The following is a 24,735-nucleotide window of genomic DNA, read 5'->3' as shown; positions in this document are numbered from 1 at the left end:
CGAAGTGGCTGCGAGCGTTTTCCATTAGAAGTTCTATTTCTTTTCATTTATCTGTCATCTTAAAATATCAAGCTGTCATGCATACAAAACTTACTGTAAAAGTCTTGAATATATTGAGGCATATTAAATGTCTACTTGAACCTTAAAATAGTCTTGACATTAATTAAGAAGTGCTAAATATCAGATTTTCTGTGCAGATGGCACAGTGAAATGGCAAAAGTATGATTTGTGCAGTGAAATGGCAAGAAGCAGCTTCGCTTTCCATTGTTGTGCAGCTAAAGGACTATGGTAAATCAGTGAACTTTAGTCAGTAATCATTATGTACTACTGTCAATTGACAGCTTTAACAAAGCCTTTGCTCTAAATTTTTGCAGACTTTAACTTTGTGCAATCTTTTTATATCCTGATGAAAGAGTAGAGCTTGCAGCAGTAGCTGTTGCTTATCTCAGTAGCCAGTAGCATGTGCCTTAGGGAGGAATACTGACTAGCCTAATGTGTGTTCCTACCTCCCCAGAACACAGGACCAATCTGCAACCAAGGGACTCTGTGAGGTAGAAGTGTCACCTTTGCCCCTCAGTGCATGTTCCTTTCTGAAAGTTTGTGCAATTCCCTTTTGAATCTCAGTTAACTCTTCTAAGGAGTTCTACGTTGTGTTTTGGTTTTTAGTTGAATTTATCATTGCCTACTGACTATATTGGTTTCGGTCCTGACTTTGACTCTCATGTCTCTTCCACCAGGTCATCTTCAGCCTGAGGAATCTTAAACAACTCAATCTTGCTTTTTACTGAAATTATTCTGAAGCTTTTATCGTTATTTTGTAAACCTATGGCTTTTTTAGTTCTGGCCATATTCTTTTGGAAAAGGAGCCACTAGAACCATGAACAGGCTTCCGAATAGAATGCCCCATGGATTTATGTGGTAACATAGTTGTTTGCTATTCAGTCTGTTAATACTTTTTTCCTTGCTTTTCTGAATGTTTCAATTACTTTTATAGTTCATATTGAGCACTGTGCTGCTTTTTCCAACAGAAAGTCAAAATATCTATACTCTGAAGTAACATACAATTCAGGAAAAGGAAGGAAAAGTGTCATCCAACTTTGCTTACTGAGTGCCTCTTTTTATGGTACAGAAAAGCATTAAGCATACTGCAAAGAGTACAAATGTGCCAACAATATTTTCAGTTTTTCTGGGAACTTGATATTCCACTCTTATCCTGCATTGTTGGGTGAAGATTTTATATAGCCATGCCTTAAAACCTATTATTTGATATGTTAAATTAGTTTTCCACCCACCATATGCAGTACTTCTATGCTTCATTCATCTTTCTGTGTAGCACTGATTGCTCAATGTCGTTTGGCAACACTTAACTTGGCCATGGGAAGTGTAGTATTATCAGTTGTGTAGTTGTAATGCTTAACTAGGTCATGATCTAGCAGGCCACCTTTTGACTTAAAGAATGCAAACAGCAGTTTTGGCTTACAAGAAAAAAAAAAAAGTATGCACAATTGAACAGCTGCTCTTAAGTTCTTCCTTTGATCAGGGTAGAATTACTTTACAGCTTGCAAAATAAACATTAAAAGATGAGCCCATTTGGAAAGATAAAAGCTTCTAATAGCTCTTGGATCTGACCCTGATAACTTTGTCATACCTTTTTCTCATTCTTCTGGGTTCAGTTGTAATAGGTACTATGTCTAAACAACTTCATACCTCCTGCCAGCAAGGGCAGGGACATTAGATTTTGTTTCCTATAGGGAATAAAAGAAACACTACTGTTTTTATTTATGAAGTTCCTCATTCAATGTAGAGTAAAAAGCAGTTTATTCTGGAAATACATAGTAACCTCCTTTACTAAATGAACTTGTAGTACTGTGGAAACTGGTATAAAAATAAAGCTAAACTTCTCTTGCATGTTATTAAGTTCCAGATGTCTTTTTTGTTTATTTTGCCATTGCTTTGCCTCTACTGGATTTAAGCAGTGTCAGGAACTTCTGCCTTCTTTACTTCTCTTGATTTGTTGATTTGCTGTAAATATTTACTATAGATTATATACTTAAACATTGAAAGCAACAGCTGAGAGAGTTCAATTGTCTGTGAGTAAATGTATTTACAGTATTACTAATAATAGCACACTTAACATTTTTCCCTCATAAACTCACCACTTTGAATAGACTTGCGCAAGAAGTTTAGAGGTTTTAGACTTGTCCTTGTTTTCGTTCTTGTATATCAGCTACCGATTGTGATCTAAAGGGAAGGCATTTAAACTCCTTCCAAACTTTATACACTGCATTCATGTGGGCAGTCACTTTCATCTGCATATGATTTAGCTGTACCTGGAGCCATAAAATAACCTGTTTGTGAAGTTTTATTTTTACTGATAAAAGGTGGGAGAAAGGAAGCTGATTTTTTTTTTTTTCTGTTAACTTTAGATACCTCCATTGGTCTTCAGACTTAGATAGTTTACAGCGTTCTGGGAAAACATTAATGGGCCATTTTGCTGTATGGCAAAAGTTTAGGTAATTGCTGGGGATTGAGAAGACAGTCCTGGAGAGTACAGTGTATGAAAAAGAAAATGGAGTGTTATAATCATCAGTCATATATGTATCAAATTGCAGATTTTTCTTAGAACAAGAATGGAACGTAAGTCCCTTGACTGAATGAGTTCCTGTGTGACCTACCATTGGTGGCCCTACTCTGGCAGGGGGGTTGGACTAGGTGATCTTTTGAGATCCCTTCCAACTGTTGAGATTCTGTGATACTGTGACTTCTTACTGTGTCCCTGTGTGGTAGAGAGGTATCAGAGTTTGAGACCAAATTACAAAACAAGTATGACAAATTAATCCTATGTGTCCTACACGTTGGGATTAACAAGGATACGTTAATCTTTACAGTTATTGGCCTTTCCAAACTAATTCAGTGATTTCTTTTCATTTAAGTTAATGCATATGTCTAAAGCTCCTGTTGAGAAATGAAAAAATAAATAATTCTTCTAACTTTTGAATTCAATAAAGCAAAACTTTAAAATGTGGTTTTCATTAGTGGTAAGGTGGATAATTCTCAGTAGAAAATAGACCAAAAGTTGTATGGGAATTAAAATTGAATTAATTTTAGTAAAAACAGTTTGAGAGGCTGGTAGGAAAATCTAGGGAACAAAAGTCTCTGACTTGGTGTATTTCAGAAGTTGTTGTGGTGGGGACAGTAATGGGAGGTAGAGCGTTGTGTGTCATATAACCTTGGTCAAGAGGATGCAGCCAAGGAATCTAGACAAAGCAAACTGAAGAAGATTTGTATAGAAACTTGGGCTGAGCAGATGCTGTGGACAATTTAACTGCATTTCAGAAGAAACATTTTTTAATTATGAAGTCCCAGCACTTCCTTTCTTACTTGGGAAAAGTGTTCTAGAATTAGAATGAATTAGAATGTTTTTTACCTTGTTAATGTCCTGAGAAGAGGATAACCACCATCTTATCTGTATCATGTATAAAGGGTAATAATTTCGAGCCCAATCTAAAATAGGAGCCTTTTTCCTGTCATTTCACAAGTTTTTGATTGATTTCTTAATCTGAGTACTCTATGGATTACCTGTCAAAGTGTGATCTGTTTCATGTTCATAGTACCCAGCTAGTGATTTGGTTAACTTTTTAGTGGTTTACAGTTTACTGAGCTTTATAGTGAAGTTGGGGAACTTCATAGTTCGCCAAACTTAGCACACTGAAATTTATGATTTATAATCAGTATAGAATATACTTGAACACTGTTTTCACAATTTGAAGCAAGATTAGTCATGTTGAAAAGTTAGTGTTGGAATCCCATGTGAAAGCAGAAAGTTTCTTGTTCATCTAGATTTTCTTGAGAGTACAGAAAACTAGACAGCTTCTAGAAAGACATGAAAAGTTTCATATGAAGCCTGGAAATAAATCTTGAGGGAATCTGATTAAGTGAACACCTCCTGCTTTTGTAGTGCAGTTTTATGCACAGAAACTGTAGGCATTGCAGTTTATTTATTGGTTACAAATTGTTGATTGTAATACTTTTTAAAATCAGTATATGACTTAAGATATATGAAGGACCCAGAAATTATAAAAGTCCCTTTATCACTTCATTAGTTTTAAGTGAACTTAAAGGGCTTAAAAGGGACTTTTAGCCTGTCAGAATTGAGCTGTGAAAGCTGATGAAGAACAGTGAATGAAAGCTACTGAGTTGTTTGCTTTGTTGTCTGTCAAAGGCTATATTTCCTGTTTGTTATACCTTCTAATGACTAGGAGAGAGGTTTAGTGTGTTTAGTTGTGGTTTTGGAAGATACTGCTGCTCAGTAGTCATGTTTCAAAGAGCTATACTGGAAGTTGTTATATGTTGGTGCAAAATATTAAGGACCAAAGAGCAGCTGAAAATGACATGAGCCTGCCATGTGCAAATAATTTGACAATCTATATACAAAGAATGCAGGAACAATTTAAAAAATGTAAACTGCTCCTGCTGGCAATAAATTCCCTTATCTACAACTAGAAACAGCTTGAGGCAACTTAGTGATACGCTTTTTATCAGATGCTTTGTGTTATTATGCCAAAATAAAAGATTTTAAAAATAGATTAACAGAGACTTCAAGTAATTGTTTCTGTGATTAAGGAGTTTTTTCATGTGATCACTTACCTATACCTTTTTTTTTTTTCAAACTATGTTTTTATGTCCTTGGAAAAATAAAGCCAAGTGAATTGCTGAGTACTGACTGCATTGAACATTCTCCTTCTGAAGGAAATGCAGCACAACCCAGATTCTGCCTTCCCTTCCTTTCTGTCAAAGGCCACAGTCTAACAAACTTGTTAATAACTCCAGTTGAGTCTTTCCTTGATCCATGGCCCTGAAATACAACACTGAAGATCTCCTGCTCACTGAAGTGAAGCAAATAGAGGTTTTCCACCTCTCACGGAGTACTGTTATTCCCTCTTCCTGCTTTGAGTCATATATTAGAGGTTATTTAACCTCTAAAAGAGCTTTTAACCTCTAAAAGAGAGACATGGTTTAGCGATGGGCTTGGCAGTGTGAGGTTAGTGGTTGGACTCGATGATCTTAACGGTCTTTTCTAACCAAAATTATTCTATGATTTGCTAGCAGAAAATGTGAAGAACTGTTTTTTGTGTCTGTGACTAAGATATGGCTGATGTTTTAGTGAGAAGGAAGGGTGTAGGCAACATTCCTCAGATACTTGACAAGGGCAGACCTAGGAAAACTTGGTGACAAATGGCAATAAGCCTATGTTTCCAAATAATCTCTTGGTAAAGGTGGTCTGGTTAGTAGCTTAATTTACTAAAATATCTTAGTTTTTGTCTTTGGAGTTGCAGTTGAGAGTTGTAATGCCAGATATGCATAAGCATGCTTAACACTTTACTGTTACAGACCTGTGTAATAGAAATTGCTGTTGTTTACAGTTTTTTGCTTGTGGTCAATGTTTTTCTAATTTCTTTTTAAATTGCAGCTGAATAGGTACCTTATTTCTGAGATGGGAAACTTTGTAACAGAAACAGTATTTTTTGGTGTCAGTATTTTGTGGGTTTTTTTTTTTTTTTTTCCCCACTTAGTGCCGTGTTTCTTAAGCACTCTGTGGCGAGCATATAGACTTATGACAACAGTCAGAGTGTATTTAGTGTTGGCAATATCTATTGCAGCATGAAAGGCTGCAGCATGAAAGTCCAGAAGAAGGGTAGCTGAAGAGCCAATAGGCAAAATGTCTGCTGGAAGTCATGGGTTCATCACTTGTAATTAGTAAAGAAGGAAAACCTGGATATGGCACTTGTAAAGATGGTCACAAGCCTTCAGTATAACAAACCTTGAGCATCTGATTCTCTCCTGAGGCAGTATCAGAAAATGTGTTGTAACAGAGACTAGAAATTCTTACTGATATTATGCATGGTAATTGTGTAACATAATCTGCCTATGGAGGTTTATGTCCCATTTGTGTTCAAGGAAGATGAATTGAGACTGAAATAGGTGCAGAAAATAGGCAACTAGAAGAATCTAGCTTGTTTATTGGTCTTGCAGAAGAATGACTGGGAGAAGATACAGTTCTCATGAATACGTCACAGGAAAAAAGATGGGTGGAGGAGCAAGTGAAAGGACAATCTTCATCCTTAGCCTTACCTGTTTCTGTAAATGGTTATATAGAAAGTGGGATGCAGAATAAGAATAAAAGCCTCTTGCATGTTAAACATTGGAGAGAGCTGTAGGAGAATTTGTTATCTACAAATTCTTCTGACAAAAGGCTTCAGGTGATATAGCAGACTTCAAAAGAATAGATCTTAAGCTTGCTGGCATTCTGGAATTTTAAAGTCTTGAGGTGTTTGCTTTCAAAGCATAACCCAGCCTTTTAACCAAGTTTTACCAATGTTTTAACAGAAGAACGTGGTATAGAATAGATACTTCTCAGTCAACTGTTAAAATTAGCTTTCTGTGAAATCAAATGCTATTGTATATAAAAACCAGATCAACTGATGATTTATGGCACAACAGTTGTGTAGCATCTTGCACAGTGTATATAACTTTATGTAAGTAGTCGTTTGAACAACACCTTCAGCATAACTGCAGGTGTGCTGGCAGAGGGCTCAGCATGAGCCACAGTAGAAGCTCTTTGTGTTAGAACTGATTTTGTGCTATCTGTGTTAATCTTCAATAAACAAACTTCAGAGATTACTTTCATTAAGTAAGCATAGGAAACTCATGGGGGTATGTGGTAATGCCATCTCTCCAGAGAAAGAATTTTTGGTAGAAATGATTAATAATTTCTGAATAATTGGATCCTTTTTGGTTTGGGTTGGGTTTTTTAAATAAGTAAAATATATTTATAATTGTGTATTTGCTGGTGAATCTCTTTAGAGGTCTTCCCAAAAGAATGAATTTCCTATCCCAAGTTTTTGAAGAGGCAGGGGAAGAGAGAGAAGGGCCGGGAGCTGAGAAGTATGTATGTCAGTCAGTACTCAGTTTTGAAAGAAATCCAAATGAAAATTTTTGAGGTTCTTGTGAACTCCTGGGCTTTTTTGTTTTGTTTTGTTTTTCTTTAGTAAAAAGATGGTGAATTGAGAGTGAGTTAGATAACAATGCAAGACTGTTGTAATCTCAGCAGAATGGCATGCAATTCTCTCATTAGATATAACCTCTTCTTCCTTGTCATGAATGAAGTATTGTGACTCAGCTTTTGAGTGTTGAGGACACATTTGGTAAGAGTCAGAGTTCCTCATAGGAGTAGTTTTAGTATTGTCTGAAAAGTGACAAAATTTGTGAAGTCACCAGTGGATCACTTTTCCTATACACTAATGAACTTACTGAGATTAGAGTTAAAAAATATTAGTTTTTGAGTCAGAATAGTTAGGGATACAGTTAAAAGTATCACTTTTGAGTCAGTGAGTTTTGCAATGTGTTAATACCTTCAAAATTGAATTAATGCGGAATTACTGACTTGGAGTTCGTGATATCAGAGAAAGTTTAGCCACTGAGTAATAGCAGGAACAGTGTAACATTAACACGATTAGCATCCCAAATGACCAGGTTCAGCATCCTCACTGGAGGAAAGCTGTTGAAAATTAACAACTCATCTTGTAATAAAGACTTAAAAATGCATGTGCTGGATAAACAAACCAAGCCAAGAAATTAAGTATTTCTTTTGCACTTTCTACTGCCACAGTTGAAGGTGTACTACTCAAATTTCCAAGTCCTGAAGCCTTTATCTTGATTACTCTGTTCATAAAACCTACCTGGATTGCAACAGCGTGTGTATCAAACTCTTATTTGTCACTGATTTGAGCAAACTCACAGCTTGCCCAGCAAAGACTTATTTTCTTCTGACAAGGGTAGTTTAACCCCAACAGTTTCATTAGGACATTATTGAATCTTATCAGCAGGAATAAAACAATTTGATTATTTTTTTTGATAGAAAAATAGCTTACACTGTATTTACTAGACTTAAAATCTTAAGCTGTAATAGATCTGCCTTACACTTCCCTTTTACCTATCAGGCGCCAGTAATTGAAGGGACATAATACTGTCCTAGGTGCTGTGGCCTCTTCAGATTTAGATCTGAGAGTAGGTAGTTCTTGACATTTTGTTTTAATTATTCATAGGAAAGACATAGTGAATTAAAACTACTTTATGTGCAACCTGTTCTTTGTCTGTGATAACTTGTGATTACCACATGGAGAGCATGTTAACCATCAAGCAAAGATGCAAGGTAAGATACACCTAAAAGCAGAACAGAATTTCTTCAGAAAGAGAACTCTGTCCAAAATTATTATTATACAAAGTATCACTACTGTACTTAGTGTGTAAGATGGAAATGAGACCTCCTGAAATGTAGTTTGAAAAGCAAATGAATAAAGAAGTCAAAATGAATCTGCACCAGAAGCAAGAGTTGTAGGCCAGGCTCAAGTAGACCATAAAGATGAACATTGGTCATTTTGTGCATTTCAGAAGACAGTTTGCAAAGTATCTCCTTCCCCTTCAAAATAAAACAAAATGAGGGAAGTTAGACTAGAAGGGAACACTTCACTGTCCCTTCAAAATGCACATTGTCATGGGGTAGTTGCATACTGACAGCACTGATGTTTCCCTGTGATTGCAGACTGACCCACAAAACACCACCCATGGCTGCCGGCTTATCCCACCTGCGTGCCCCAGCAAGTATTATGGCAAGTGTAAGATGGTTTCTGCCTGCCCAGTCACAGGCACCGCAGTCCCCCATCACCAATCATTTTGCAGGCTATGTATCTGACGTGTCTCGTTGTATAAAGATGTTAGAATAAAATCCTGATATAAACTATGACTTGTTAAAACAAGTAAAAAAAGAAAAAAGTTGCATATGTTAGGCATCAAACCCAACTCCTCCCCTGACTGACAAGCAGCACACTGGATGAGAGAACTGTTTCAGGTTTGATTTCTCCAAAGAAAGCAAGGTTCTTTGAAGGAAAGAAAAATGAGAAAAAGAGCCATGGGAAGAGGTACATAGAATAGAGATCTTAGTACAAAATTTACACATCTACAGCTCTAGTGGTTTCAGCTAGGTGGTTTTTGGTTTGTTTGGATTTTTTGGTGATAGAGACAGTACGTACTGTGCTTATATTGCTTTCAGTTCAAGAAAGTATTTCCATCTTTTTTTGGTTTTGTTTTGTTCTTGATCTAGGAATAGATGTCTGCTTTTTACAAATTTTACAAATAATTTGTATGTTTCTTCCAGGATTTTATTTCATGGTACCTCAGTCTCTCGTAATGTTTTCCCAGATTCGTATTTTGTTTAAAAGTATGAAGTACTTCTTAGACATTTCTTTCAAGTATTGTACCTCCTGTGTAATAGCCATATAATCATTTCATTGTTTAAGGATGTGCTCAGTAGTGTATGTCAGCTTTTATGGTACAACCCAGATTGGTATTGATAAACTGTTACAATTATGTTGCAGCGACTTCAAGAACCACCATAGGAGAAGTACATGAATGATGTAGACAAGGTAGATTAACTCTGGCATCTGTGGGAGATGGGCAGATAGAAAAGGAAGTGATTAGATGAGTAATAAATTCTTTGTTTTCCTTGTCACTGTAAATTAGCATCAGGTAGCCTTTTCATGTCTTTGCCCACATGCATTCAATATACCCCAAGATCTTTGGTATCTCCCTGTTCATGGCAAATTTTCTTACATAATATAAAAATGATTTTAAAATAAATCTAGTATTTTAGTCTGTCAGGTGTGAAAAATAATAATCTTCAGGGCGCAGGCATGTGAACTTCTTAACAGAAACTGTTTTATGTGCTACTTGTACCAGATGGTAAATGTGAGGTAACTCCTCTTAGAGCAGGTCACCAAGGCAGGTGATGCATTTCATAGTGTCCTCTTTTCACAGTCTGAGGCAGGGGGGTATCTATTCAAATAGAGAATGAAGTGAAAAACAAACCTTGACATTGCATTCAGCTTGTTCCTTCTAGTAGTATTAACTATGTAGTAGTATTAAATGGTTGTAGACTGGCAGATTACATCCTAGTTTTTAGTGCATCATGTGGCATTCCCCTGTGAAGGTGTAAGGTGTTGATTTCTGAAGAATACAGCTTTGAGAAAGAACATCTCTGTGGCTGAACCAAGAGATTTGTACTAGAAGACACTAGATTGCAGGAATCTATCATAATTGGTGTAGAATATAATTCATGTTTTTGTTTCACATCTTTTATGATTCTCCAATAGCTGGAAGTAAGTTGCCTGACTGAAGCAAGGTTTGGTGCCTATGTGTTTATATACACATGTATGCAATTTACACCCTTTTGAACTTTTTAAAGCTTACAGCTCATACTTTTACCTCATCTCAGGTGTTCTGTGCTAATAAATAATATCTATCTGTAATGAATGAAGTTAATCTTGAGGACTTCTCTGTCTCAGTTTTTTGTTTCCACAGAGGAGCCAGGGAAGGTCCTGCTTTCATATGGGTGGGTCATCACTATCAAATTTCCTTGCATATGAGCAGTTTGGGCAGACCACTGAAATGTAGTCTGATACGGTAAAAGTGTTCAGATGGATAGTGTATGATGTGAACGCTTCAGGTTTTGTTCCTCCAGTACTCTCCATCAACCTACTAATAAAGGCTGAAAATGGTGAAGAAACTTTCCTTCCTACTACTACTGTTTCTGAGAAAATACTTGTATTATTTAAGTCCTGCTGAGACTGACTAGTACAATACTGGAGAGATATAGTCCATTGATCCTTCTTGGGGCTGGTTGTTTATTATGGAGTGAAAATTAATGACTCGTATCCTCCCTTTTTGAGGAAGGCGTGGGAGGAAGAAGAATGCTTCATGGTCCATGAACTAGGTTTCATACCACATGTTATTAAAGGTCGATCTGTTGGTGGAGGGTGTTTGCTCTCTGGTATTTATTTTGATTTAGGTGACTGTATTGGGTTTATGTGGTAATATTGCAGGGCTTCTGTGGCTCTGTGAGAAGACACCAGAAGATGCCCTCGTGTGAGACAGAGCCAGCTCCAGCTTGGCTCCAGGATGGCCGAAGCTGAGCCTTTCAGCAATGCTGGTTTTGCCTCTGTGGTAACATAGTTAAGAAAAGGTAGAAAATACTTTCACATGGCAGATGTGTGAGAAGAGAGTGTGGAAAAAATGTGATATGGTCCTGCAGACACCAGGGTCAGTGAAGGAGAGGGAGGAGTTGTTCCAGGTGCTTGTGTGTGAAAGACTCCATGTAGGACCTCCACAGTAGGTGAATGTGCACTGGAGAAAGCTGCAGTCTGTGGAGAGCCCACACTTCAGACCAGGCTCCTAGAAGGAGCTGTAGCCTATGGAGAGGAGCCCATGCTGGAGCATGGTTTCTGGAAGGACCCATGCTGGAGCAGTGTGCTCCTGAAGGACTATACCTTATGGAGAGTACTGTTGCTAGAGCAGTTCTTGAAGATCTGCAGCCCATGGGAAGGACCAGTGTTGGAGAAGTTCATGAAGGACTGTAACCCATGGGAAGGGACTGTTTCTGACACGAGGGAAGAATGTAAGGAGGAAGGACTGGCAGAGACAAAGAGTTTATGGACTGGCCATAATTACCCTTCCCTGTTCCCCTGTGCCACTGGGGGAGACTGGGGCCAGATTAGGAAGTAAGAGAGTTATAAGTGAAGTTGAGCCTGGGAAGAGGGGGATCAGGGAAGGTGGTTTAATTTAGATGTTATATCTCTCTATCCTACTCTTACTAATTGGCAATAAATGTCTCAAAGTTGAGCCTCTGCCTGTGACAGTAACTGGTGAGTGATCTCCCTGTCCTTTCCTCAACCCATGAGGTTTTAAATTTTGTTTTCTCTCCCTGTCCTACCGAGGAAGTGAAGTGACAGAGCAGCTGAGTAGGCACCTCATGGCCAGACAAGATCAACCCACCACAGTTCCAAATCTGTTCATACCTACATGGAGATCTACAGGAAGAATGCAGTTGTTTTACAGGATGCTTTAAAGGAGTCTCATGCACTTCCAGGTTTATCTTCAGTATGTAAACAGAGCCCCCTCAGGAACTATTCTTTCTGCCAATCTTAACCCTGAACTGTTCTTGTCCTAAACAGGAAGAAATAAAAGATAAAGGAGAAATTTAAAGGAGAAATGTAAACGTTTCATATGGCCACGTAAGGACAGACGCAATAACAAGGCAAACTGCTGTTGAAACTTTTGTTTTATTCTTCCAGACTTGTAATACTGTTTTGAATATGTTTCTTGCAGAGAAGTTTCCTTTGTCTCCTTAGAACTGGAGCATGCCATGGCGTTAATAATGAGAATGAACTATCCTTTTGCTACCATTGCCCCCAACCCTTATTTCACTCAAAGGAAGCAGAAGACCCGGAAGTGACGTTTGCTCAGAAGTTTTGGTGTCTGGGAGAGCCAATTTGTGCTGTTGGATTGCTTCTGTCTAGTTAGTGTACTACCTGAGAAGAAATGTGGGATGCACACTTCTTACACTTGGCTGTGCTTTATTGGGAAGTTACGGGGCACTGTGGAAAAGTAAGCTATATATTCCCTAACAGAGTGGTGGATGAAATAGAGTAGATGAAACTTGTTGAGATGAAAGGAATTTTCAGGAACAGTCTCTGTCAAACGTATCATAGGACTTCTGTTTCCACTTTGAGATAAACCAAATGTTATTATCACTATACTGCTGAGCTCAAGGATGCTCAGCTTCTTACATCATCTGAAGGAAGATTGGCAAAAAATACTTCGACATGACTATTTCAGAGTAGGCTTTTTTGTTTCATAAGGACTGGACCTCGTTAAGAAATAGTATATGTATTTGCTTCCTGTACTAATGTTGCAAAGCATACCTTCTTTTTTCTGTCCTTTTCACACGCTGTGGATGGTTTTTAGGAAGACAGCGTTACAGAAACACCGCGGCGGGGTGTTGGCCAAGTCTGTGAGATCGGGCCCCCCTCTAGTGGTGACACCTTCGCAGACAACTCAGGTTGCTGCTCTCGACTGTTTGCTCTGTTGGTTTTTTTCTCGGTCTAAACCATCCCACATTTATGTCTCCTCTGGTAACTGGTGAATATCTAAGATAACTGTTACGGTAGATTTATTATTTTGACAAGTAATAAATTGGGTTCATTCTGACCATCAGTGGCACAGACTGTGTTATGTATCATTAGTGTTAGCTCTTTTAATTGCCCGTATGTTATAATGCTGTGTCGAGATGTGGGGCAGGGAAGAACCACAAGACTCACACAGTAGGTAAAGAAGAAACTTTTAATGTGTTAAATCATAGTAATAATAAGAAAAATGAGTACAAAAATACATGTATCATCATTTTGAAATTTGTTACACCTGTAGTGCAGTCTTAATTTGTGTCTTTGAGGTGGAGATTTCTAATGTTAGTTCTTAATGATTACAATATTTTGATCTATTCAAAATATTTTTCATACAGTGTCTGTACATTTTTATGTTCAAATGTCTGAGGTAGATGAACTTTCTATATTTTTTGAGTCAGGAGTCATACATCTAGGCTCAGTAGTGTTGATTGGTGTCTAAATGTTATTGTTACATTTTATTGCATCAGTAATGATGATTTTCATAGGAGTCTGCATTGGACCTACTTTTTTCTCAATCTGTTACTAAGTGTAGTTTCAAAATGAAAAACCTGGAGTTCGTGCACTACGATGTTACATTTTTTTTCTTATATGGAAGTAGAATTGTTTTTACTTTATTAGGCATTCTTTGTCTTCTGTTACTTACTCTGTCTGCTCAGTAACTTAAATAGAAATGTCTCTTAGTGAAGAAATGCCATGCATTCCTTGTGTCATAATTGTCATGAAGAAACCAGAATGTTTTTGATGCCAAGAATCAGTGGAGGTCTTTGCTGCCACCTTTTTGTTTGTTCAGCATCACTGTCATAGAAGTTATTGACGGCAGTAAAAACTGTTCATCCAAGGTGTTATTCATTGATAGCAGCAGATAGAGAGGGTAAAGTATGCCACTGTGTGTAAGACAATGGCAAGCTGTAGGGCATGTCTTAAAATATGTAGCATTTCATAGTTGCATGACAGTATTTTTATGACTAATATCTAGCATTTATCTACAGAATTATGCATTTTCCTACTATTTAGGGGGAAAAAATGAGTGAAAACTAGAATGAAGTAATTGCTTAATTAGAAAGCATTGACTTGTATTACACTGATAATAGATCACCTACCACCACTGTCCAGGCAAATATGGGTGGGTTACAGTCTTGCCAAAAGTCTGAGGGGCATTTAAGCAGATATTTCAGAAGTTGTCTGAGATACAGTGCCATCACTTTGCGGCTTCAGTTATCAATGAAGATAAACCTGTCTAATATGGAAATACAGGCTTCCTAAAAGCCTAATAAAAATATGGATAATGCACAGGATTAAATATAAAGGTCCATGCACTATGTAGATTTCTTTATATATTTCTTGGCATTCTTATTTGCATAATATTCCCCTGAATTAGGGCAGAACTTACTGTTTTTTTTAAGTTCTTAACAATGATTTACTTGAATTCTTTGCAAAATCCAGTTGAGACATCTCATTTGAATACCTTGAATGGTATCTTATTACAGATGCAAATAGCTTCTTCAAAATAATTCTGGGTCTTCTATTCACTAAGTGTTGAAGCCTACAAAAATAGGAACTCAGTGGGCTGTAGTTAAGGTTGTTTGGGTGACATTTTTACCTGGCAACTTCTTGATTTCAGAACTCCATATCAAGTACAGATATGCCTTTTATATATGTTAAAAAATGTACTGCTCAGTGGTGGACAGAGACTTACTTGCAGAATTCCAGCTTTTCTCTGTTCTAGGTTTGTGTGTTAAAAGTATGAATTTGGAGTAAATATTTGTATAGTCTGAAAATCATAAATCACTGCACTTGAATAACCTACTTTTATTGTTATTCTTGGCTAAGGTTTCTGGTGTAGCAGTGCATATGTATATTTATTTAATGGATTACTATTCTGACTTTAAGGCTTAATTTGTTTAGCTCTGCTGTGAATAGTCTGTAATTTTCATTTAATAACCTATTAATCACTAGTATTTAATAAAGTATTAATATCTTGAAGGTAAGAAAATTGGAGCACTTTGGTAACTTTACTGAAAGAAATGTAACTGTATGACTTCCAGCATTATTCTGATTATTCTGACAATGCCACGTTGGCTTCTGTAGTGGCAGTTCATAATCTGCCCACAAAGCAAGAAGTCAGAAAGGTCCTACTCAGCGGTGGCACTTCATTGTGGGAGATATATTCAGAGCTATAGAAATGGAAAGATTTTGCCGCAAGGATGGGGACAATTATCACTGGTGTGAAGGCAGCGTGGACCCTGACTGTGCAGCGTGCCTGTCACCAAACAAGGCTTGGAGAGTCTGCTGTTAAATGCTTATTTACCAGTGTGAACTTTTTGCTTTTTTATTGTTCTCTTCCAGCTAAGGAAGTGCTTATTTTGTGTAGTTCCTGTCTAGCTTCCAACATAGTAACATTTCTCATACAAACCCCATGCCATTGCTTCAGAATTGCACTAACTCTTTTAAAGATCAAGATTCCATCTAATATTTTTCTAAACTGGCTTGCTTATTTTCTTGTGTCATGTTACTTTATTTTTGAGTTTTAACAAAACTTGTTCTTGGCAGGAAAAAATGAAGCCAGATATGTCTTGATATCATAAATAATGAATGAATACTGTATTTTATTTAAAGCAAAAAGCACACTCCAGTGCATGGTCTCCTTCCATATTGTTGATATTTGTGTCATTTATTTTATAACAGAAGTTACCAGAATTAGTCACCTCAGGTGAATCCTACTTACACTTCCTTTGCAACCATGAAATACACTTTTGCCATCGTAGATCCATTAATTTTTTTAATCTCCTTTTGTGTTAGATACTATGAGCAAATTAATCAGAAATCCTTTAAACACCAGCAAGTTCCATCCCTCTGTTCTTTTTCATTTCTGTAGCAAAAGCTAGTCTGTAAAGTAACTTCATTAGTATTAATTGCCCTGAAGAGTTATTCTTCAGATTAATGAAGCAAGGAGGTGTAACTTAGTGATTTGAGAAGTCTAGAGTATAAAAATTTAGAGTAAGAAGTAAAGGTTTGCCAGTTAATTATTTCTATATTTTAAAAATGTTTTCAGAAATTATTTAAGATCTTAGGTTTTTTGTTCTTCTTTAGATCATGGGCACAGGATGACCTTTGCAAAATAGTTTTCAGACAGTTTGTGATTCGTGACAGGAAAAAGATACATGTATACTGGTTTCTCAGTATGTTCAAAAGGTTCTGCAGTTTTGTTAAGGCTGAACTCATATTTCATTGTACAACCTAAATATCAGAGTGAACATGAAATATATACATAGTAATTGTAAGATACAGTAATTCAAGGCAAAAGTACCCTTGTTTAAAGCAATATCAAAATAATTATGGAAACTTCAGATGTTTCTGTAGATGTTCATATATGCTTTTAAGGTACAGTGTAAAATTGTTGTGCAGGCTGTTTTCCTTTTTATCTCTCAAGTTGTGTACTTTCCTATATGGAATTTACAGACACATCTGAAATCTGCTAGACTTTATTCACAGCTGTTCAGAGGCTCACATTCATTCTAGGATTGAGTTTTTTCTTTCCATTTGATCAGAGGAGTCTGTTTTTTGTCAAGTTACAGACACTAGTTAAAAAATGTGGCAAGAATTCTCTATGTCAGATTTCATTTCATTGCTGTTTCTCAAAGACATTCAGATTTGGTATTAAGGATACCTCTTTTCAGTAAATTCAGGTAGCAAACTTGTTTTTCTTTTAAGTTATGGTACAATGGCATTAAATAAAACATATCAGTTTTATTCCTCTGTTCTATACTGCAAATAGATTTTAAAAAATATTATTTTGGAAGCAACAAGATAAATGCAAGTACTGGAAGGATCTGTAGTAACTAGACAGTAACAAATAATTTACTTCATTTGTTGACAGTTAATTACTTAATTCCTTTGTTGTGTATGTAGTGTGTCCTATAATTCACAGTCCTGAGGATCCCAGGAAGGAATTTGTTGTCATCTGCGGGGGTTTTTTTGTCCTTCTTCAGTTTAATAGTGTTAAACACCCTTGCAAACAAAGAATAGTAATAAAATAAGTAATTTGAAAAGCATTTACTGCCATGGTAATGTCTGTTAAAGGAGGAGGGTCAATTTAGTTACTGTTCCACTTTTTTGAGGTATTAGAATTTTTCAAGAGTCAAAGGCAGCAACAGTCTCTGTTTGTTAACAGACATGAAGTGAAGTTAAGGTAGTTTTAGTAGCTTGAGGAAAAGTAATATTTTTGTGTTGTCAATGTTTGACCTGTCTTACTTGAGAAGATTCAGATGAAGGGTGAGATGTCAATCTACATGTACCATCCGATGCCATGCAGGTTGTCTCCACTTAGGTTCAAGTCGTTCTTCTGGAATACCACTCTTCTTTCTCATTTAAATGAAGGAACAGGGGCAGTGTGTAGGTGGCAATGTACCTGCAGAAAATGTGGCTTAAAAGGAAGATTTTCTTTGCAATTTAATTGTAAAATATGAAAATCCCCTTCATGATTCATAAAGTTATGTGTAGCATGGCAATCCTCTGTTAATATCTGATAATAAACATAGCTAGGAAGGCAGCAGGAGAGGGAACCAGTGGTAATGTTTATGGAAGACCATGTTTGTAAACAAATGCTCTCATGATAAAAAGAAAACCATAGAGGATTAAAGCACTAAAACAGAGGAACATCAAAGAACTCTCACTTTGAAACCAGTAACATTCACTCAAATAGGGAATGCTTTAGTTTGGTGTCAGAGTGGAAGGGAAGGAGAAGCTGAGGTAATGCTGTATCTAACTGCCATTATAGCCTGGGAAATGAAAGCAGAACAGTTCAAACATTGCTGTTTCATGAAATCATAGAATTGTTTAGATTGGAAAAGACATTTAAGGTCATCTAGTCAACTGTTAACCCAGCACTGCCACATCCACCACTAAACCATGTCCCTGAGTGCCACATCAACCACTTCCCTGGGCAGCCTGTTCCAGTGCTTGACAATGCTTTCAGTGAAAATTTTCCCCTAATAACCAAACCTTCTCTGCCACAAATGGAGGCCATTCCCTATTATCTTTTTGCTTGTTACTTGGGAAAAGAGACTGATCCCCACCCTGCTACTACCTCCTTTCAGGGAGTTGTCAAGAGTGATAGTTTTTCCTCTAAGACTCATTTTCTGCACACTAAACGACTGCACTTTCCTCAGCTGCTCCTCATAAGTTTTTGTGCTCATTTGAGCCATACTGCTATTTGAGTCAGCAAGGCTGCTCTCAGTTACTGCACTCGTAGGCCATTACTGTTATTTTGGTAGAGGGTGGAATAATGAAACCCAGCTTCTTTCTGGAAGCAGTAATGTGAAGGAAGGTGGAAGGTGACAAGGGAAACAGAGTGAATTTCAGCTCATATTGCAGGAGATAGGAACAAAAATTAAAATTATTAAACCTTCCTACTAACAATATTTCTGAACTCAACCTGTGCCTCTGCACAGCAAACTGGCGAGTCTAGATCTCCAAAGGAAGTTTAAAAGATCTTCAGGCTTTTGCCTGTTTGTTCACAAAAGCAACAAAGTTGCTTTATGGCACTGAAGAGAACAGTCAGGTCATTGTCACTCTGGAATTGTATCTGCTATAGTTTGGCTATGTTTCCCTTCTTCTGGTTTAAGAAAGTGACTTTTGAAATACGCTTTGAAGGATCAAACTGGAGACTTAAAAGTAGCAGCAGTGAAGAAATGAAGATATTGTTAAGTGGTGTTTTTTCCTTCTGTCCTTTCCATCAGACATTTTACTTTTTGCCTAGGTATGTACCTATTCCTTCCATGCAAAATAGGTAACCATTCTTCTGATCAGGTTATCTGTCTGGTGCTATGAACAAATGGCATTTGTACAGTTTCTGATGATGAGATGTTTGTTCTGCAACACTCTTTAAACATTTGTTTGAGCCCAATTAATTCATTTGAACGCTGGCATGCATTATTATTTTATGACTCGAGCTCATATTGGTGTTATGATATCACTTTGCATACTGTGGTAGTTAAGAAACAAAGCTCAGTAACATTTCTTTGTAATGATTTTTTTCTATTGTGTCTGTGTCCTTAAAATGAGAAATAAAGAGTTAATAACTGGCCAAAAATAAAAAAGAAAATGTTGTTCTGTGGCTACAAGCACTCACTTGGGGGCTTAAAATCCATCATTATTGTCTTGTAGGTACTTAAATCCATTCCTGAAGCTCTTACCTTTTTTTATATATAACAGTCTTTTATAATACATGTTAATTTCTGGAGTTACTCAGAGAACTTTTATTTAAATTAAGACGTAATCCTTGTTGTTTGTGTCCTTGAAACACTGTTCTTTGTAGATGTCTAGCTGCATGTCAGCTAGATCTTTGGGTATATTATATGAGCTTTGGAGTCTGTTCTTGGTTCTTTTTGCGAGTATTTCATCAGCATATTGAATCCTGCAAATAATTACATTTTATTAGACTGAATAAACTTTAATTGACTGCTCTTTTATACACAATCTGTTCCATTTCAAGATTGTAAAGGTTAGCACTAGTTTTATTTTGCGTAATAAAAACATGGGCATAATGTGTAATTTTTCAAAGTATATCTTTCTGATGGTTCAAAAAAATGTACCTTTTCTTTTTCTCTTCTCAGATTTATCAAAGAATAGATTAAGTGAAGTTCCTACAGAGTTATGCCATTTTGTGTCACTGGAAACACTAAATCTATACCACAACTGTATTAAAATTATACCAGATGCCATAGTGAACTTGCAAATGCTAACTTACTTAAATTTGAGGTAAGTTTAACTTTGCCGTATTCTTTGTCTATTTGCTAATGTGTAAAGCTTTTTTTTTGTCTGCACTTTATGTGTTTCTGGAACAACTGACTACATTTTTCATTTTCTCAGAAGCAGCAATGCAAAACCTCATTGGCTGTAGATGGAGCTGTGTGTGAAGGCATTGGAAAGGCCAAAATGTAAAACTAATTATTTAAAGAAAGACCGAATAATATTAATCCCTTTCCCTTATTTTTCTAGTAAATTCAGAATGCTGATCACATTGATTCTCTTAATTCCCTGCTTATCATAAATTTTGTGGAAATTGACATTTTGTAGTTAAAGAAATGGAAGTACAGACAGAGAGGATTAGATTTTTGTTTCATGAGGAAGAGCATGGTATTTTATCACCAATATCCTCTCATTATGCAATATGTCTTTTTTTAAGAGGAAGTTGCAAAGAATTAGGCATTTTATTTCTTCAGTGAAAAGTGTATGTGAATACTAAATGATATACAGAGTTGCTGCTGGTTCAAGTGCAGGTGGATCCATATTTGCTTTTGAGAGTTGACTTCGTAGCACTTTTTCAGTTGAGACGAGGTGTGAAGTTTTCTTTCCAGTTGAGTATGTAAAAACTGTAATAGTGAAGATTTAATAATTCGGTCTTTGTGAGAATAAGCTTTGAGCAGGCGGCAAAGTGGCTCTTGGGCTTTTAAATTCAAGGTATGAAGGCTAGATTATCTGTTCTTTTAAGCACTGAGAATGTTTCTCAGGCCTTCCTGTATTGTTACTTTACTGCAGTTTTGGCCACTGTGTAGAGCCAAAATTGATTTTCCAAATTGAAACAGAAAAGTATGTCCTGAGTATCTGAGAATATCTATATGTATGTAAATAAATAAAGACTGGATTATATTATTAAATTAAAAAGAACTTAGTAAATTTAGGAGTTGACATGAAGTTGATTAGAATCCAGTGTAGCAAACCAATGAATTAGATCTCAGTTTAGTGATGGCATTTGTATGTTGAATCATCACAAAACCAGAATAGTTACAAAGTTAATATCATATATAATGGTAAATCAGACAAAATAGAGGATTTTTTTTTAAGTTTTGTGAAGTAAGATAATTTCCCTCAGTTTAAACTCTCCTCTTCACTTTTGTGTGTCCTTTCTCCATGTTAGTTCAACACTAAATGTAGAATGTAGAAGAAGGAAATATATCCTTGAATTTCTAACTGTGTTGTTTCTTGGCAGGAAGGATATTATACATTTAAAATACATATTTTTCTGTTTGTTACCAGCTGAGCCCATATGTTAAATAGAATTAGAAAGTAATGCCAAGAAGTAGACATAGTCTTTGGGCCTTGGTGGATAGTGGTCATGTTTTATTTAAAGAAATTCCTTTTAAACTAATCCTGATTTATTACTCACTTGCCCTGATTATGTGCTGTTCCTTATCATAGTGAGTTGCTTCTGAGTTCTGTAGAACTTCAAAAAAAAGTCTGCTTTAATTGGGGAGACTGATCTACTACATAGTATAACTTTTAGATTATAGGCTTCTTCAATCTGGCTTCTTTAGAACTTAAAAAAAAAAAAAAGTATTTTTTTAAGTAAGTTTTGCCTTGATTGTCTGTAAAGACACTGGAATTGTGCATCCCACCTCCACAATAAGCAATGATTCTTTTTTGCAACTACTGCTAGTTTGTAGTTGGATTTCTCATTTCTAAAATCCTTTGATTTCTTATTTGATATCTCTCTGTCCCAGCCTATGTGAAAGATACATGATGCTAGTTTGCTTTGTAAGATGTTTTAAGACTGTTGTGTAGAGCATGAATATATGTCTTAATATGCAGCTTTGTAGCAGACCAAAGGACTGGCAGTTGAAGAAGCAATGTTTTGAGACTTGTGGAATTTTGACATTTCCGCCCCCCCTGTTTTTGTTTCAATACAATGTTGCAGCTGTAACTGAAATTACACAGGACCATTTTTGCAGTCTGTTTTCAGAGTTCATAGATGTATATTTGTTTTCTGAAGCCTTAACAGTAATGCAGAAGCTAGCTAAAATGCATAAAATCTGACCTATGAAAGTCCAGGCCTTTTAGAATTCTCAAGCTTCACATGAGTATACAGTAGAACATCACTGATTTTAATGTTGTTTCTTTTTGTTCTGTTGCAGTCGGAATCAGCTTTCTTCTTTGCCAGCTTGCCTGTGTGGTCTTCCTCTAAAAGTCTTAATCGCAAGTAACAATAAGCTAGGTTCTCTTCCAGAAGAGATAGGTCAACTAAAACAATTAATGGAACTGGTATGTTACTCATCTCTTTTTATTTTTGGTTTTGTTTAGTATTGAACTATAAACCTATAAACAGTAAAATTCACTTTGCAAATATGTTTGAACAAATGCCTAATACTTTAATGCAGCTGAAAAAAAAAGAAACTTTTGAACTCTCAAAGACAGTTTCATTTATGTTTTTCAAGACCCTTATAAATAATGTCACTGCACTTGGTTCTTTCAAAACTCAGCTTCTAAGTTCATCACCTTTACCAGTCTTACTCACTGCCTGCACTGGCTCCCTGTTTTGCACTGTCAAGTTCATAGTTTTGGTGTCAAACTCCGCAAAGCTCTGTCTCCCTCTGTCGCAGCCTCTCCTTCTGCACCTTTTCTCTGCTTACTGCATTGCATTCCACTAGTGATACTGGTCTTATCAGTCTATTTTCAGTTTATTTTTGTCATTTAACCTTCCTTTCCTGGAACGCCCATCTAAACAGATTTACAAAGTGATTATATTCCTTTTATTTTCCAAGCTGTCTCCACAGCTACTGTTTCTATGAGCAGTAGATCATCTGTAATGTATTGTCTAGTAGATGAAAATCTGAGGCAAAATTTTTTTGGTACCTTCACCTAAAAATAACCTAATTGCACTTTTTTTAATAGATTGTATGTGGAAAAAAATATTTTACTGTGAGGGTGACAAAACATTGGAACAGGCTGTCCAGGGAGGTTGTGGAATCTCCTTCCTTAGAGATCTTCAAAACCCACCTGTACGCCTTCTTATGTGATCTGATCTAGGTGAAAGTGCTCTGCAGGGGCATTGGACTAGATAATCTCTAAAGGTCCCTTCCAACCCCTACCATTCCCTGACCCTTTGAAATGCATATAAGAGAAGGCTTCCTCTCTCTCCCTTTGTCGTCTTCTTTTGTATGTTGTAGGCTAGCACTCTGAATTCTCTGGCATATGTATTATGTCTTCTAGTTATTTCTAGTCACCTTGTTATTTTTTATGACAGTAGTTTCTGTACTAAATTATGGTTCTTTGTATGTGGAGTGACTACTGTGGGATTTTTTTCCTTTTAGTGTCAGGCTTCTATTATTACAACTGATCTAGCTGTTGATGAGAGTGGTGGGGTAGTTACTTTTTCCTTTCTGGGTTATATCTGAGCTAAAGAGGGTTTTGCTTCATTTGGTGAGCATTATTAGTTTATCTTATCAAATGTTCTAGATGTTTTATGTGTGTGTGGTTGGTTTAATTAGATTACCGAAATGGGTTTGATTTTATTGACCTTTACAAAAATGTGTTAGGCTATAGCATTATTTCTGTTGTGCTTAAAATAGATTCAATAAAAGATTATAATTCCAGTTTTATGAAAAATTAAAGTTTAACAATATGAAATATATCCTAATTTAAGAGATAGGATCACTGAATAGATAATAAAGAAAGATTGGAACTTGTTAGCTCTCAATTACTTGTAGTTTAAATGTGGCTTAGCTTGGTGAGGGATTCTTGAAATAATTGAAAGACTTGGACTGATTCTGTCAGTCAAAATCACCTGTTTTATTTGTATTAACTGAGATTTGTGATAATATTTTCAGTAAAGAGCTGTTGAAGTGCTTTCATACCTCATTTCCCCTCCAATTTCAACTTTGAACCCTCTCAGTAAGGAGAAATAACATTGCTGATGCTCAAAGCATTTCATTTGTTAGTAAGAGTTTTTACATAGCGTGGTAGTAGCCTTTATCCTTATTTTACAATTTTGAAATGTTAAAAACTAGAAGCTTGAACATTAATGTAGATGAAACTCCAAGGAGATAAGAGTTTGGGGTTTTTGACCAAATTATATGTTTAAATTAACTTCTGGATTACTGGTTTTATTTCTATTGCTTTCCAGTTTCAGTGTAATTTCAGTGTTACTCTGTCATGAAGTTCACCACAATTCCTACTCTAAAAATACATCAAGAGAGAGGCTATAGCAACATGTCATTTTAGTAGCCTAGAAGAATTACAAAAGCTGAAGAAGGTCTGATGGTAGTTCTTCATGATGAGAGGGGAGTGAGGAGAAGTGAATGACAAGTTTTTGTTGAGCATGATTCTGTTCAGATGACTCGATTACTTAGTTTGATGCTATTATGAGTGTTTGGTACACCTCCAGTGAAATGGGTTGCATTATTTATCTGGAAATGACTGAAGTGTAATGTATTAGGAGAAGCAAATATTGGTAGGATTGAGAGCCAGGATTTGTATTGGCATATATAATAAAATACAGTTTAGATAATAGTGTGACCATTGTTCTAAAATGAGTAAAAAGGATAAAAAATGAGATTAAGTCATACTGCAGTTGTTGCACAAAACATTCAGCTGCGTGAGAGCAATGCCAGCCTGAGCAACACGTGACCTCCAAGCAGCACCATCACCCAGCCTGCTGGCAGAGCCTGCTATTGTTTCAGTACATACACAGTGCTGGTGCTGAGCTGGCCCAGGGAATTGATCCTGAGAGGTGATAGATGCCATCTAACTGCATGCAGTTACACAGAATCACAGAACGGTAGAGGTGGGAAGGGACATCTAGAGATTATCCAGTCCCACCACCTGCTGAAGCAGGTTCACCTCCATCAGGTCACAGAGGAACACATCCAGGAAGGTTTGAAAA

The 24,735-nt window shown here is 36.5% G+C and overlaps 1 protein-coding gene across 5 annotated transcripts in view; it reads left to right on the top strand.

Annotated features, from left to right (window-relative positions):
• The window catches only part of LRCH1 (leucine rich repeats and calponin homology domain containing 1), a 121,998-nt gene that overhangs the window by 37,668 nt on the left and 59,595 nt on the right, over positions 1-24,735 (top strand). For all 5 annotated transcript variants that reach the window (XM_061994835.1, XM_061994818.1, XM_061994826.1 and 2 more), the window contains exons 2-3: positions 19,691-19,835; positions 21,989-22,115. In XM_061994835.1, coding sequence (XP_061850819.1) covers positions 19,691-19,835; positions 21,989-22,115 — 272 coding nt within the window. The remainder of the gene's footprint in view (positions 1-19,690; positions 19,836-21,988; positions 22,116-24,735) is intronic.

This window comes from Colius striatus, chromosome 1 (genome assembly GCF_028858725.1).
Source record: "Colius striatus isolate bColStr4 chromosome 1, bColStr4.1.hap1, whole genome shotgun sequence".
NCBI lineage: Eukaryota > Metazoa > Chordata > Aves > Coliiformes > Coliidae > Colius > Colius striatus.
The sequence above is the reverse complement of the archived record's forward strand: the minus strand, read 5'-3'. Positions and strand labels throughout refer to the sequence as shown.